This window comes from Ranitomeya imitator, chromosome 1, assembly GCF_032444005.1.
Source record: "Ranitomeya imitator isolate aRanImi1 chromosome 1, aRanImi1.pri, whole genome shotgun sequence".
Lineage (NCBI taxonomy): Eukaryota > Metazoa > Chordata > Amphibia > Anura > Dendrobatidae > Ranitomeya > Ranitomeya imitator.
Window position 1 is genome coordinate 971,135,878 of NC_091282.1, and position 16,622 is coordinate 971,152,499.

Consider the following 16,622-nt stretch of genomic DNA (forward strand, 5'->3'; position numbering starts at 1 on the left):
TTCTTGAATGTGGCTTTGAGCACCTTAACTGGTGCAGATTTTAGAGTGGTGTCACTTTGGGGTATTTTCTTTCATATAGACCTCTCAAAGTGACTTCAAATGTGATGTGGTCCTTAAAAAAATGGTTTTGTAAATTTTGTTGAAAAATTACTAGTGAACTTTTAACCCTTATAACTTCCTAAGAAAAAACAAATTTGTTCCAAAATTGTGCTGATGTAAAGTAGACATGTGGGAAATGTTATCTATTAAATATTTTGTGTGACATAATTGACTGATTTGAGGATATAAAAATTCAAAATTCAAAAATTGCAAAATTTTCAAAATTTTTGCCAAATTTCCAATTTTTTCCCAAGTGAATGCAAGTCATATCAAATAACTTTTACCACTATCATAAAGTACAATATGTCTCGAGAAAACGTTCTCAGAATCAGTGGGATCCATTGAAGCATTCCAGAGTTATTAACTCATAAAGTGATAGTAGTCAGAATTGAAAATAATGGCCTGGTCAGGAAGGTGAAAACAGGCTTCGGGGTGAAGGGGTTAATAACATAATTGCAGCAGAATGGGCAGAGATCATTGACAAGGTGTTCTTAGGTCTTCACTTTAGGGATGCCTTCTGTGACATCTTGCCATCATCTATTGCTGATTAACACAGAGTTATTTTCAGCTACACTGTCCTGTGAGAGGCGGGAGAAGGGTGAGGAGGTGGAGGAGGAAGGGGGAGCTGATACAAGTATGTTTCAAGTAGTGAAGTGAGTCTCACATCAGCTTGGGCTGAGGAGCAGCGAACAGAGGAGCAGAAAAGCTCATTGCCCTCAAAACATAATGGGTAGCGATGTAGAAGACATGGGCATGTACGAGAAGGGGGGTTCTAAGAAGTATTGCATCAGCGGAAAGCATGCAGCATTTATTGTAGCAGCAGTGGTAGTGGTGGGATTGGCTGTGGGTCTGGGAGTAGGACTTACTTATCCAGAGCCATGTAAAAGCACCAATGGAGAGGTCACCAAACCTCCTACAATCAGCTCCAAGACCACCACACTTTCGCCAAACCCAACGACTCCTGTTACTGTCCCACTGCAACCAGACTCTGAAGGCTGCCCAGTTGAAAATAATGACAGTGGGGACTGGAGTCAGTTTAGACTCCCAAATGACATTTATCCCTTGCACTATGACCTGGATCTTCAACCTGAGATGGATAAAGATACATACAACGGTACTGTGACCATATGGCTGAAAGTGACTCGGTCGGGAAGCAAGCATCTGTGGCTGCACATCAGGGAGACCAAGATTATAGGGAAACCCAGGCTAAGAGATCGAAATAACCAAGAGATCCCCATCAATCATTGCTTTGAATTTCAACTGCATGAGCACGTTGTTTTCGAAGCCAACCAAGTTCTACAACCTAATGTCAACAATGATGTATTGGATGATACCTATCGTCTGACACTGCAATTTGCAGGACTGTTGAATGGATCACTAGTGGGCTTCTACAGGACTACCTACCAAGAAAATGGAGTGACCAAGTAATGTATTTATGACTTTTTTTTATTATATACGTATATGTAAATATATGTTTTGTTCTCTACAGTAGGTGCGTATAATCTTTATTTATATAGCGTTAACTTATATCGCAGTGCTAGGATTCATAGGGTAGATGTACGAAGAAAATCTTAGCATCTAAACAACAATCAACTCTTCTTGCTTGTTGCAGCATCAGATAAATTGTTATTTTGAAATATACAATAGGTATTTGGTGGCGCAAAATATCCGTATGTTACAACGTCCCTGCAGCGACACCAACAAACCTCCACAAATGGTTTGTGAAAATAAATACTAAAAAACAACGTATACACCTAAATGCATACAGGTACGCGCTGGGTTATTACCCAGCGCGTACCTGTATGCATTTAGGTGTATACGTTGTTTTTTAGAAATTGTTATTTTGCATGCTACATTGCACACTGCACAATCATGATGATCCTGATATCATCCAACAAATACATTTTCAGGAGAAGTTATTTGTGCTTATTGATTAAACAAAACTTGTCAGCTTCCAAGACGGTCCTATAGCATCACCATAAATTTATATAAGCCAATTCTTAGATCATGTGATGGTCCTTTATGTGACATACACTTATATCTACATTTGTTATATCAAGTCCTAAATAATAAACATAGCTGATAATGTAAATTAGGCATGACTAGAACAGTGGGGCATTGATTCTTTTAGACTAGTGCTGTCTCTGAAATTGTAATCATGCCCTGGGGAACGTGATAGACACCACTGTACCGATCACTATCAGGGCTCTGCAACACTCGAGCATGAGCATGACATTCTACTTTTCTGGCCATGTGTTATGAAGTAGGGGATGCTCATCGGCTTCATCAGTGCACTGCACATGCCCAGTGAGGTGTTTGTGATGTCAATTCCGCTTTGTAGTCAGCCTTCCAGGTTTCATTGAACATGTCAGAGAAGGCAAAATGTCACGCTCATGCTTAAGAGTTGAATAGCCCTGATAGTGAATTGTGGTGCATGTCAATCACAACTCCCCCTCACCCCCACCAGGGCATAATTTCAAGATTTGAGGGAGGACTAGTCTGGGGTAATCAATGCCCTGCTGGACCAGTCCTGACTATTTTGCTTACCGCAAGCCATATTTAGAACCTGATTTTTCAAATATAGAAATATGTATATGGCACAAAAGGGATATTCTTATAACCATGAAATAGGCTTATATAAAATGTATGGTGATAGTTTAGAGAAGGATGGGGAGCTGACAGATTCTCTTTAAATTATAGAGGGTAGATAAGGTGCAGTTGCATCTGGGGCTATGAAGCCCCACAGGTCCTCATTTGAATATTGCATTTCTGCCAATGGTCCCTCAATGATGATCTTTCTGCAGGTTATCATAGTGAATATGGTATAGTATGAAAATAGTAATGACAAAAAGATTTTATACCAGATTAGAATAATTTTGTTCTAATATTTGTTCCAATCATAGTGAATTATTTCAGTATATGTTTCTATTTCTACATGTATTGACAAGAACTGCAATAAAGACAACACCTTGATAACAGCGTTTTGGCCCCAATGCATTAGCACTGCATCCAATATGCTATGTTCTACATTGATGTTCGTCCTTCGTTTTCGAAGATGACCATGACTTCAGGGTTAGAAGAGAATTAATAGTTATGGGTCCGGAGGTGGCTGATGAGTCCAATCCGGGCCCTGAAGGTTCGCCCACATACTTGACATACGAAAGCAGATGTGGTCAGTACACCAGATTCTGCTTGTGCCTTGCGTACAGCACGCTGTCTTTTTGCGTCACAGATTTTCCTATCTTCAGCTGCACGTGCTCCTGAGGTGATCCTGCCCTGCCAACCTGGACGATCCAGGGCAAGCTCTTCCCATTCATTGGTGTTGACTTCCAGGTTTTTGAGAGACACCTTAAGGCAGTCTTTATAGCGCTTCTTCTGCCCCCCAACTGCTCGCTTTCCTTGGCACAGTTCTCCGTACAGCAGTTGTTTCGGTAGTCGGCTGTCCGGCATTCGGACCACATGTCCAGCCCACCTGGCTTGGACTTTCAGCAGGAGAGTGTAGATGCTGCAGCGCCCAGTTTGTTCCAGAATTGCCATGTCTGGGACATTGTCTTGCCACCTGATGTGGAGGAGTCTGCGGAGGCAACTCATGTGGAAATGATTAAGCTGTTTAGCATGCCGGCTGTACACTGTCCAGGTCTCGCTAGCATAGAGAAGTGTGGTGAGGACCACCGCGCAGTAGACCTTCAGCTTGGTGGTAAGGCTGAGTCCCCTTCGTTCCCAGACGTTCTTACGCAGTCTCCCGAAGGCGGCACTGGCTTTGGCGATTCTGTTGTTAACCTCAGCGTCTATGGATACTTCACGGAAAGTGTGCTGCCTAAGTAGGTGAAGTTATCGACTGCTTTGAGGTTTTGCTCCTTCACCGTGATACGTGGCTCCTTGTACAGTTTTCCTGGAGCCGGTTGATACATGACTTCGGTTTTTCTAATGTTGATCTCGAGACCAAAACTGTCGCAGGCTTGCGAAAAACTCTCCATTTCATGCTGCATCTGCTGTTTCGTGCTAGCGTTCAGTGCACAGTCATCAGCAAATAGTAATTCACGGATAACAGTCTCATGCACTTTCGTAACCGCCTTCAGGCGTTTTGGGTTGAATAGCTTGCCATCAGTCCTGTACCTAACCTGGATTCCATCTTCACAGTTGTTAAAGGCATCACTTAACATTGCAGAGAACAGCATACTGAACAGGGTTGGAGACAGCACACAGCCTTGTTTTACGCCATTTGTTACTGGCAAAGCCTCAGATACGTCTCCATCGTTCAGAACCTTCACCATCATGCCATCATGGAACTGCCGGATGACTGAGATGAACTTGCTCGGGCAGCCAAATTTTGCCATGATCTTCCACAGGCCATCTCTACTGACTGTGTCAAAAGCCTTGGTCAAATCAACAAAAGTTACATAAAGGTCACGGTGTTGCTCCTGGCACTTTTCCTGAAGTTGACGTGCTGAAAAGACCATATCTACTGTTCCACGTTTAGCACGGAAACCACACTGGCTTTCGGGTAATAGTCCTTGCTCAAGGTGATGTAAAAGGCGGTTGAGCAAGACACGAGCCAATATCTTGCCTGCAGTGGACAGAAGGGAGATGCCTCGATGGTTGTCACAAGATTGGCGATTACCTTTCCTCTTGTATATGTGGATTATGCTGGCATCTTTCATCTGTTGTGGAACCTGTTCCTTTGTCCACATATATTGGAATAGTTTGGTCACCGTTTGCATCAGAACAGGGCCGCCAGATTCATATACCTCAGCAGGTATAGCATCATTTCCGGGTGCTTTTCCACAAGAAAGTTGTTTTACTGCTTTCCTGACTTCATCTCCACTTGGAAGAACATCAAGCTCCTTGTTGATTTCTACCTGGGGCAGGCGAGCAATAGCCTCATCATTGATATTGGCAGGGCGATTAAGAATATTATTAAAGTGCTCAGCCCACCGTTCCAGAATTTGTTTCCTTTCTGTCAGCAGCTTAGTTCCATCTGCGTTAAGCAGAGATGAAGAGCTTGATGACTGGGGTCCATATACAGCTTTGAGCGCATCGTAGAAGCGTTTCTGGTCATGGGTATCTGCATAGCCCTGAATTTCGTCGGCCTTCTTGCTAAACCAGATATCCTGCATCTCGCGTAGCTTAATTTGTACCTTTCTTTTTATGTTGGTAAAGGCACCTTTCTTAGCTAACGACGTGGGGTCATTTTGGTACACCTTATACCGCTGATGTTTCTCTTCTAGGAGTGTCTTTATTTCCTCGTCATTTTCATCGAACCAGTCTTGATTATTTCTGGTTGCTGATCCAAGATGCTCCAGAGCAGTATTATAAACAGCATCTCTCAGAATTGTCCACTGTTCCTCAACGCCAATCTCCTCTGCCTGTAGTATATTTAACAGTCTGCCATCAAGGTCATTGGAAAATTCCCTTTCAATTCTTTTATTTTGCAGCTTATAGATATTCAGCCTCTTTGTCGTTTTCTGCCCTTGGGGTCTCTTTGCAGGCAGGATGCGGAGCCTGCACTTAGACACAATGAGGCGATGGTCAGTCCAGCAGTCTGCACCACACATGGCCTTCGTCACTCTAAAGTCCATCTCATCCCTTTTCCTGGCAATGATGTAATCAATGAGATGCCAATGCCTCGAGCGTGGGTGCATCCATGATGTCTTCTTGCTGGTGGGTAAGCGGAATAAAGTGTTGGTGATGACAAGGTCATGTGTGGCACACATCTTGAGGAGCAGCAGGCCATTACTGTTACACTTGCCAGTGCCGTGTCTCCCAATGACCCCTTCCCAGTTTTGATGGTCTGTTCCCACTCTGGCATTAAAGTCTCCAAGTATAATGAGCTTGACTGCCTGTGGGATTGCTGAAATAAGTGTGTCAAGTTCATCATAGAACTTATCTTTAATGTCATCCGGATTAGTCATCGTGGGAGCATAGGCACTGATCAGAGTCGCGCGTTTCTTGTTTGTAAGTGGGAGCTGAAATGTCATCAGACGGTCGTTGATGCCCTCCGGAAGCCAGGTAAGTTTACGAGCAAGATGAGTTTTAATAGCAAATCCCACGCCTGCTTCTCGTTTTTCAGTGCTGCCTCGACCACTCCAGAAGAATGTATATCCACCACTATGCTCTGTCAATTGACCCTTGTCTGCCAGGCGTTTTTCGCTCAGAGCTGCTATATCAACCTTGTAACGAGCTAGCTCCCGAGCAACCAATGCCGTTCTTCTCTCTGGTCTGTCTGCCTTGGTATTATCCAGCAGAGTTCTCACATTCCATGTGCCAAGGTTGAGTACCATCATTTTCTTTTTATTTATTGTGCGTCGACCGCTGTATGAGAAACCCGCCAGCTGCGGTAGGCTGGCCAGGTGAAATGAAGCAGACTATGTTTGAGGCACCTTTTCTAGCCCCTTCCTCGGTTGAAGTGAGCAGAGTGATCCTGAACAGGACTACTCAGACACCCAGGAGGCTGCCGAACTCCACTGCTGCTTCGGTCCAGTAGAGAGCGACCATATGGCCTGGGCCGCCTGTGTGCAGGTTCGTGACTACAGCTTCCAGTGACTCCACACCTGCTGCTTTGCCACTCTCCCATCGCCACAGGACTTTTTGTTACGCAGTGGTTGAAGTCATGACTTGCGCTTGACTTGGATTAAAGTGAAGAGTTGCGCAGTCGTCAACCTCACTCTCTCGCCCGTACCTATCGAGCCCCAGTGGCAAGAGCTAGGCGAGACAACTGGAGATAGGTCAGGGTGCAGTGGATGGCCAGCAGTGTCCTATATGTGCCTCGCTGCGCCCTCTCAGCGCTCCACAACACTGTGCTGGAAATCGCTTGTCTGTCCGTTGAACCTTGGTTTATTCCGCACAGTCTGCCATATCCAGTCTTCACATGCAAGGGTAGGCAAACCCTTGAAAATCAGTGTAGGTCTCAAAGAAACCCAACAGCTACCCTCACCTGGTTTGGCCCGCCTGCCGAGGCGGTGTTCCGGGGTGTACCCGCTGCCGCATGCTAGCAGCTACTTGGAGGTACAGGTGAGAGTTGAGCATCAGATGAGGACCAAAGATGGAAGAGCTGTCCAAAGAGGACACGGCAAGCACTCCACCAGAGGTGCTACCTCTATCTAGATACCCCATATACCCCATGTTCTACATTACAAGCACAGTGGATGGGATTTTTAGAAATCCCATGCCCATTGTGCTTCTATTTAACAGTGCGTACACTCACCCACAGTGCGGGTTTACAAGCAGCCACATGTCAATTATCTGCAACCGAGATGCTAGCCTCCACTGCGTAGTTTTCCCAATAGCCAATTATTAGATGCGTTAAATCTGCATGGTTTGCTAAGAACATGTGGATTTAACTGCGTGATTAGAACGCAGCTTTTTGGAAGCAGTGAAAATACACTGTGCCAAAACGCTGATATTCCTGATCATGGGCACATAGCCTAAAACAAATAACAGATAAGTATTACATTTTATTTAATTTTATTTACATTTAATATAAAATTTATATTGGTGAGAATAATGGTAGGATAAAGTGTTTGCTAGAAATAAATACAAGAGTGCAGTTAAAAATGTTGATGCTTTAACCCCTTTCTGACCTCGGATGGGATAGTACGTCCGAGGTCAGATCCCCTGCTTTGATGCGGGCTCCGGCGGTGAGCCCGCATCAAAGCCGGGACATGTCAGCTGTTTTGAACAGCTGACATGTGCCCGTAAGACGGGCATTTAACTACCGCTTCCGCGCAGACAGCGGCATTTAACTACCGCTTCCGGCCGGGCAGCTGGAAATGACATCATCGCCGACCCCGTCAGATGATCGGGGGTCGGCGATGCTTCAGAATTGTAACCATAGAGGTCCTTGAGACCTCTATGGTTACTGATCGCCGGCAGCTGTGAGCGCCACCCTGTGGTCGGCGCTCACAGCACACCTGATTTTCAGCTACATAGCAGCGAACAGCAGATCGCTGCTATGTAGCAGAGGCGATCGTGCTGTGCCTGCTTCTAGCCTCCCATGGAGGCTATTGAAGCATGGCAAAAGTTTTTAAAAAAAGTTTAAAAAAATGTGAAAAAAATAAAAAAAATATTAAAGTTTAAATCACCCCCCTTTCCCCCCAATCAAAATAAATCAATAAAAAAAATACCAAATCTACGCATATTTGGTATCGCCGCGCTCAGAATCGCCCGATCTATCAACTAAAAAAAAGCATTAACCTGATCGCTAAACAGCGTAGCGAGAAAAAAACTCGAGAAGCCAGAATTACGTTTTTTGGGTCGCCGCGACATTGCATTAAAATGCAATAATGGCGATCAAAAGAACATATCTGCACCAAAATGCTATCATTAAAAACGTCATCTCGGCACGCAAAAAATAAGCCCTCAATCGACCCCAGATCATGAAAAATGGAGACACTACGGGTATCGGAAAATGGCGCAATTTTTTTTTTTAGCAAAGTTTGGAATTTTTTTTCACCACTTAGGTAAAAAATAACCTAGTCATGTTAGGTGTCTATGAACTCGTACTGACCTGGAGAATCATAATGGAAGGTCAGTTTTAGCATTTATTGAACCTAGCAAAAAAGCCAAACAAAAAACAAGTGTGGGATTGCACTTTTTTTGCAATTTAACCGCACTTGGAATTTTTTTCCCATTTTCTAGTACATGACATGCTAAAACCAATGATGTCGTTCAAAAGTACAACTCGTCCCGCAAAAAATAAGCCCTCACATGGCCAAATTGACGGAAAAATAGAAAAGTTATGGCTCTGGGAAGGAGAGGAGTGAAAAACGAACACGGAAAAACGAAAAAATCCCAAGGCCATGAAGGGGTTAAAAACAGCAGTTTTTTTGGGGTGCTATTCTGGACCGTTGCTCTTTGAACTGGAGTAGGAGCTAAGAATTTTTCACACCTTCTCTGCTAAATCATGTTCATATTTTTATCAAGTGTCCAGGGTAATTTACACTTACAGCTGGCACACATACAGGTCCTTCTCAAAAAATTAGCATATAGTGTTAAATTTCATTATTTACCATAATGTAATGATTACAATTAAACTTTCATATATTATAGATTCATTATCCACCAACTGAAATTCGTCAGGTCTTTTATTGTTTTAATACTGATGATTTTGGCATACATCTCCTGATAACCCAAAAAACCTGTCTCAATAAATTAGCATATTTCACCCATCCAATCAAATAAAAGTGTTTTTTAATAACAAACAAAAAAACCATCAAATAATAATGTTCAGTTATGCACTCAATACTTGGTCGGGAATCCTTTGGCAGAAATGACTGCTTCAATGCGGCGTGGCATGGAGGCAATCAGCCTGTGACACTGCTGAGATGTTATGGAGGCCCAGGATGCTTCAATAGCGGCCTTAAGCTCATCCAGAGTGTTGGGTCTTGCGTCTCTCAACTTTCTCTTCACAATATCCCACAGATTCTCTATGGGGTTCAGGTCAGGAGAGTTGGCAGGCCAATTGAGCACAGTAATACCATGGTCAGTAAACCATTTACCAGTGGTTTTGGCACTGTGAGCAGGTGCCAGGTCGTGCTGAAAAATGAAATCTTCATCTCCATAAAGCATTTCAGCCGATGGAAGCATGAAGTGCTCCAAAATCTCCTGATAGCTAGCTGCATTGACCCTGCCCTTGATGAAACACAGTGGACCAACACCAGCAGCTGACATGGCACCCCACACCATCACTGACTGTGGGTACTTGACACTGGACTTCAGGCATTTTGGCATTTCCTTCTCCCCAGTCTTCCTCCAGACTCTGGCACCTTGATTTCCGAATGACATGCAAAATTTGCTTTCATCAGAAAAAAGTACTTGGGACCACTTAGCAACAGTCCAGTGCTGCTTCTCTGTAGCCCAGGTCAGGCGCCTCTGCCGCTGTTTATGGTTCAAAAGTGGCTTTACCTGGGGAATGCGGCACCTGTAGCCCATTTCCTGCACACGCCTGTGCACGGTGGCTCTGGATGTTTCCACACCAGACTCAGTCCACTGCTTCCTCAGGTTCCCCAAGGTCTGGAATCGGTCCTTCTCCACAATCTTCCTCAGGGTCCGGTCTCCTCTTCTCATTGTACAGCGTTTTCTGCCACATTGTTTCCTTCCAACAGACTTACCATTGAGGTGCCTTGATACAGCACTCTGGGAACAGCCTATTTGTTGAGAAATTTCTTTCTGGGTCTTACCCTCTTGCTTGAGGGTGTCAATGATGGCCTTCTTGACATCTGTCAGGTCGCTAGTCTTACCCATGATGGGGGTTTTGAGTAATGAACCAGGCAGGGAGTTTATAAAGCCTCAGGTATCTTTTGCATGTGTTTAGAGTTAATTAGTTGATTCAGAAGATTAGGGTAATAGGTCGTTTAGAGAACCTTTTCTTGATATGCTAATTTATTGAGACAGGTTTTTTGGGTTATCAGGAGTTGTATGCCAAAATCATCAGTCTTAAAACAATAAAAGACCTGACAAATTTCAGTTGGTGGATAATGAATCTATAATATATGAAAGTTTAATTGTAATCATTACATTATGGTAAATAATGAAATTTAACACTATATGCTAATTTTTTGAGAAGGACCTGTATCTAGAATACTGTCACTAACTAATGTTACTTAAGAAGTAATGCATGTGTAAGGCGCCTTAGCTGGCTTTAATGGTAGAGAAGTTGTCAATGAAATCTCTTTGCAAACAATAGAATTAGTTTTACAGTGCCAAATAACTTTACCCGTGCCAGGTTATCCATTTATATTTTGATTCTGAGAGTTCAAGTGGCTTTTGGCTGTAACATTCTCCACTAGGAAATACTCAATATTAAATGCATGCAGAGGCGTAGCTAGAGCTTTTGCCGCCCGGGGCTGTTCCCGAGTTTGGCGCCCCCCCCCCCTCCCGCTCAATACACACAAAGGTTACCAAAAATGGTTTTCCTGTTTTGTAGAACTTAAACTGGGCCTAATGGTGTCACCCCCACATGCCACACCTGTGACTTAATACCACCACACCATGACCAGGCCACATAGTGACCGAATAATACTACATACAAGGGACAAATACCACAACACCATTTCCAGACCACATATTACCACCACATAGTGACTGAATACTACAATACTGATCAGTAATAAAAAAAAAACCACAATACTATCACCATAAGTGCCAGTATTCACAGGAGATCTGTACTTAGTATGCAGTGTCTGTGTAGAGGTAATACAGAGATCACTGGTGACATTATACACAGGACCTCTATATAGCATACAGTGTATAGTGTCAGTGTATAGGTAACACTGACTCACCAGTGACGTCTCTAGGTGAAGTCCTTCATCTTTCATCCAGCACAGACCGCCATCATTCCTTCCAGCCAGGACTCGTTTCTGCAGGAAATAACACAGTTATTTCGAGCTCTGCTTGCAGAACACATTATTTAACTTTTCACAACTTCTACATTACACCACATGAAGATAAAAAGGCGATATAGTGTCACTCTGCACAGTAACAGGACCGCCCCCCCATTTAAAACAGTATACTCAAAAAATAAAATAAATACATCACTGCAGTAATAATATCCCTTAATTATCCCCTATGGTAACACTATTCCCCATCCTGCCCCACCAGCCTCCATCGTATCCGTCCTGCCCCATGATCCAATCCTGCCCCGTGTCTCCAATCATGCCCCGTATCTACATTCTGCCCATGCCTCAAGTCCTGCCCCCAGTGTGTCCAGCATATTACCCCCATGTTGTCCAGCAATCTGCCCCAGTGTGTCCAGCATATTACCCCCATGTTGTCCAGCAATCTGCCCCAGTGTGTCCAGCATATTACCCCCCAGTGTGTCCAGCAATCTGCCCCAGTATGTCCAGCACTGCCCCCAGTGTGTCCAGCAATCTGCCCCAGTGTCCAGCCTTTCCCCAGTGTGTCCAGCAGTCTACCCCAGTGTGTCCAGCATATTACCCCCAGTGTCCAGCATTGCCCCAGTGTGTCCAGCATATTACCCACAGTGTGTCCAGCAACCTGCCCCAGTGTCCAGCATTGCCCCAGTGTGTCCAGAAGTCTGCCCCAGGGTCTCCAGCATTGCCTCAATGTGTCCAGAAATCTGCCCCAGGGTCTCCAGTATTGCCCCAGTGTGTCCAGCAATCTGCCCCTTGGTCTCCTGTATTGCCCCAGTGTGTCCAGCATTCTGCCCCATGGTCTCCAGTATTGCCCCGGTGTGTCCAGCAATCTGCCCCATGGTCTCCTGTATTGCCCCAGTGTGTCCAGCATTCTGCCCCATGGTCTCCAGTATTGCCCCGGTGTGTCCAGCAATCTGCCCCATAGTCTCCAGTATTGCCCCGGTGTGTCCAGCAATCTGCCCCATGGTCTCCAGTATTGCCCCAGTATGTCCAGAAGTCTGCCCCAGGGTCTCCAGCATTGCCTCAATGTGTCCTGAAATCTGCCCCATGGTCTCCAGTATTCAGTGTGTCCAGCAATCTGCCCCATAGTCTCCTGTATTGCCCCAGTGTGTCCAGCATTCTGCCCCATGGTCTCCAGTATTGCCCCAGTGTGTCCAGCATTCTGCCCCATGGTCTCCAGTATTGCCCCAGTGTGTCCAGCAATCTGCCCCATGGTCTCCAGTATTGCCCCAGTATGTCCAGAAGTCTGCCCCAGGGTCTCCAGCATTGCCTCAATGTGTCCTGAAATCTGCCCCATGGTCTCCAGTATTCAGTGTGTCCAGCAATCTGCCCCATAGTCTCCTGTATTGCCCCAGTGTGTCCAGCATTCTGCCCCATGGTCTCCAGTATTGCCCCAGTGTGTCCAGCATTCTGCCCCATGGTCTCCAGTATTGCCCCAGTGTGTCCAGCAATCTGCCCCATAGTCTCCTGTATTGCCCCAGTGTGTCCAGCAATCTGCCCCATGGTCTCCTGTATTGCCCCAGTGTGTCCAGCATTCTGCCCCATGGTCTCCTGTATTGCCCCAGTGTGTCCAGCATTCTGCCCCATGGTCTCCAGTATTGCCCCAGTGTGTCCAGCAATCTGCCCCATAGTCTCCTATATTGCCCCAGTGTGTCCAGCAATCTGCCCCATGGTCTCCTGTATTGCCCCAGTGTGTCCAGCATTCTGCCCCATGGTCTCCTGTATTGCCCCAGTGTGTCCAGCATTCTGCCCCATGGTCTCCAGTATTGCCCCAGTGTGTCCAGCAATCTGCCCCATGGTCTCCAGTATTGCCCCAGTGTGTCCAACAATCTGCCCCATGGTCTCCAGTATTGCCACAGTGTGTCCAGCATTGCCCCCAGACAGTCAGACATAAAGAAAAAAAAAAAAGTAAAATCCTCACCTCTCCTGTTCCTAGCGCAGGTCCGGTGCAGCCAGTCAGCGTCTCTCCGGCTCTGCGACGCTCAGGACAGAGAGGCAGAGCGGCGCGCACAGTAGTGACGTCATCGTGCCCTCTGCTCTGAGACGTCGCAGAGTCAGAGGACGCTGAAGCCGCAGGAACCAGGAGAGGTGAGTATTAGAGCGGGGGGCGGGGGCGGGGCCCGGGGGTGGGGGGAGCTGTCCCTGGTCGTGGCGGCGGACGGCGCCGCCCGAAGATTTAAAGGGGCGTCTTTTTTTTTTTTTTTTCTTCTTCTCCTGCAGCGCCGGCCGCCCCCCGCATTGTGCCGCCCGGGGCGGACCGCCCCCCCCCCCGAACCCCCCTTCCTACGCCACTGAATGCATGTGTTATAATAATAATAATAATAATAATTTTATTTATATAGCGCCAACATATTCCGCAGCGCTTTACAAATTATAGAGGGGACTTGTACAGACAATAAACATTACATCATAACAGAAATACAGTTCAAAACAGATACCAGGAGGAGTGAGGGCCCTGCTCGCAAGCTTACAAACTATGGGGAAAAGGGGAGACACGAGAGGTGGATGGTAACAATTGCTTTAGTTATTCGGACCAGCTATAGTGTAAGGCTCAGGTGTTCATGTAAAGCTGCATGAACCAGTTACCTGCCTAAGTATGTAGCAGTACAGACACAGAGGGCTAATACTGCATAAAGTGTATGAGAACATGATGAGAGGAACCTTTTTTTTTTTTTTTTTTATTATAAATAGGCCACACAGGGATCGTTAGGTTAATGCATTGAGGCGGTAGGCCAGTCTGAACAAATGAGTTTTTAGGGCACGCTTAAAACTGTGGGGATTGGGGATTAATCGTATTAACCTAGGTAGTGCATTCCAAAGAATCGGCGCAGCACGTGTAAAGTCTTGGAGACGGGAGTGGGAGGTTCTGATTATTGAGGATGCTAACCTGAGGTCATTAGCGGAGCGGAGGGCACGGGTAGGGTGGTAGACTGATACCAGGGAGGAGATGTAGGGTGGTGCTGAGCCATGGAGTGCTTTGTGGATGAGGGTAGTAGTTTTGTACTGGATTCTGGAGTGGATGGGTAGCCAGTGTAATGACTGGCACAGGGTAGAGGCATCGGTGTAACGGTTGGTGAGGAATATGATCCTGGCTGCAGCATTCAGGACAGATTGGAGCGGGGAGAGTTTTGCAAGAGGGAGACCGATTAGTAGAGAGTTACAATAGTCCAGACGAGAATGAATAAGTGAAACAGTCAGAGTTTTTGCAGAGTCGAAATTAAGAAAAGGGCGAATTCTAGAAATGTTTTTGAGATGCAGGTAAGAAGAGCGAGCCAGTGATCGGATGTAGGGGGTGAATGAAAGGTCAGAATCAAGGATGACCCCAAGGCAGCGGGCATGTTGCTTTGGAGTAATGGTGGAACCGCACACGGAGATGGCAATGTCAGGCAAAGGTAGGTTAGTAGAGGGAGAGAACACGAGGAGTTCAGTTTTTGACAGGTTTAGTTTCAGATAGAGGGAGGACATGATGTTAGAGACAGCGGTAAGACAATCACTGGTGTTTTCTAAAAAGGTCGGTGTGATATCGGGAGCAGAAGTGTATAATTGGGTGTCGTCAGCATAGAGATGGTACTGGAAACCAAATCTACTGATTGTTTGTCCAATAGGGGCAGTATACAACGAGAAGAGTAGGGGGCCTAGGACTGATCCTTGAGGAACCCCAACAGTAAGGGGAAGGTGAGAGGAGGAGGAACCAGCAAAACATACAGTGAAGGATCGGTCAGAGAGATAGGAGGAGAACCAGGAGAGAACGGTGTCCTTGAGGCCGATGGAGCGGAGCATAGTGAGGAGGAGCTGATGATCCACAGTGTCAAATGCTGCAGAGAGATCCAAGAGAATTAGCATGGAGTAGTGACCATTAGATTTAGCTGTTAGTAGGTCATTAGAGACTTTAATGAGGGCAGTTTCAGTAGAGTGTAAAGAGCGGAAGCCAGATTGAAGAGGGTCGAGAAGAGAGTTATCTGAGAGATAGCGGGTAAGACGGGAGTGGACCAGGCGTTCGAGGAGTTTAGAGATGAAGGGAAGATTAGAGACAGGTCTATAATTAGCGGCACAGTTTTGATCGAGGGATGGTTTTTTAAGTAATGGATGTATGATGGCATGCTTAAATGAGGAGGGAAAAATACCGGAAGTGAGGGAAAGGTTGAATATTTTTGTTAGGTGAGAGGTGATAGCCGGGGAAAGGGACTGGAGGAGATGTGACGGAATGGGGTCACTGGTGCAAGTGGTCGGGCGCGAAGATGCAAGGAGCCTGCTTACTTCTTCTTCTGTAACTGCTTCAAAGTCAGAGAGTGAACTAGATGCAGTGGGGGAGGGAGGACAGTGCATGGTATGAAGAGATTGGGAGATGATTTCCTGTCGAATGTGGTCAATTTTTTCTTTGAAGTAATTGGCCAGATCGTCAGCACGGAGATCCGTGGTTGGGGCCTGCTCTCTTGGGTTGAGTAGGGACTGGAACGTGTCAAAGAGACGTTTAGGGTTATTGGACAGGGAGGTGATGAGGGTGTTGAAGTAGGTTTTTTTGGAGAGGTAAAGGGCAGAATTGTATGTCTTTAGCATGAACTTATAATGGATGAAATCTTCGGGTAGATTAGATTTTCTCCACAGACGTTCTGCGCACCTGGAGCACCGCTGCAGGAAACGTGTTTGCAGCGTGTGCCACGGTTGTTGCCGTCTGTGCCGAGTTGTTTTATGTATAGGAGGAGCAGCTTCATCCAGAGCACTTTGCAGGGTTTCATTGTAATGCTTCAATGCAGAATCAGGACATGAGATGGAGGAAATAGGGGCCAATGAGGACTGCAAGTTCATCATAAGTTTCTGGGTGTTAATGGCCTGTATGTTTCTATAGGTGTGGAAAGTGGGGGTGACCTGAGCGGGATGGCAGTTCTTGATAGAGAATGAAAGAAGGTTGTGTTCAGTTATAAGTTAAAGTTTAGCATTGTAGAGCCCATTATTTATACAGGTTAATGCATAATAGAAAATAAAAAATGTTGTCAATAGCGTAGTGTATTTTTTTGCCCAAATAGCCTTTGTTGTGCCCATCTCTTACCATACTCATAACAATTCACCGAAACTATTGTCTAGGTTTATAACTTAGGGCGCACTGTTGTGCCAGAAATGTGTAAGGTTGTTTTTATTGTTTTAGTTTTAATC

The 16,622-nt window shown here is 45.6% G+C and overlaps 1 protein-coding gene across 1 annotated transcript in view; it reads left to right on the forward strand.

The window, feature by feature from the left end:
* The first annotated feature begins 759 nt into the window (after positions 1-759).
* Positions 760-16,622, forward strand: part of ENPEP (glutamyl aminopeptidase) — a 140,301-nt gene continuing 124,438 nt past the window's right edge. The window contains exon 1 of the mRNA XM_069743856.1: positions 760-1,523. Coding sequence (XP_069599957.1) covers positions 826-1,523 — 698 coding nt within the window. The 5' untranslated portion in view covers positions 760-825. The remainder of the gene's footprint in view (positions 1,524-16,622) is intronic.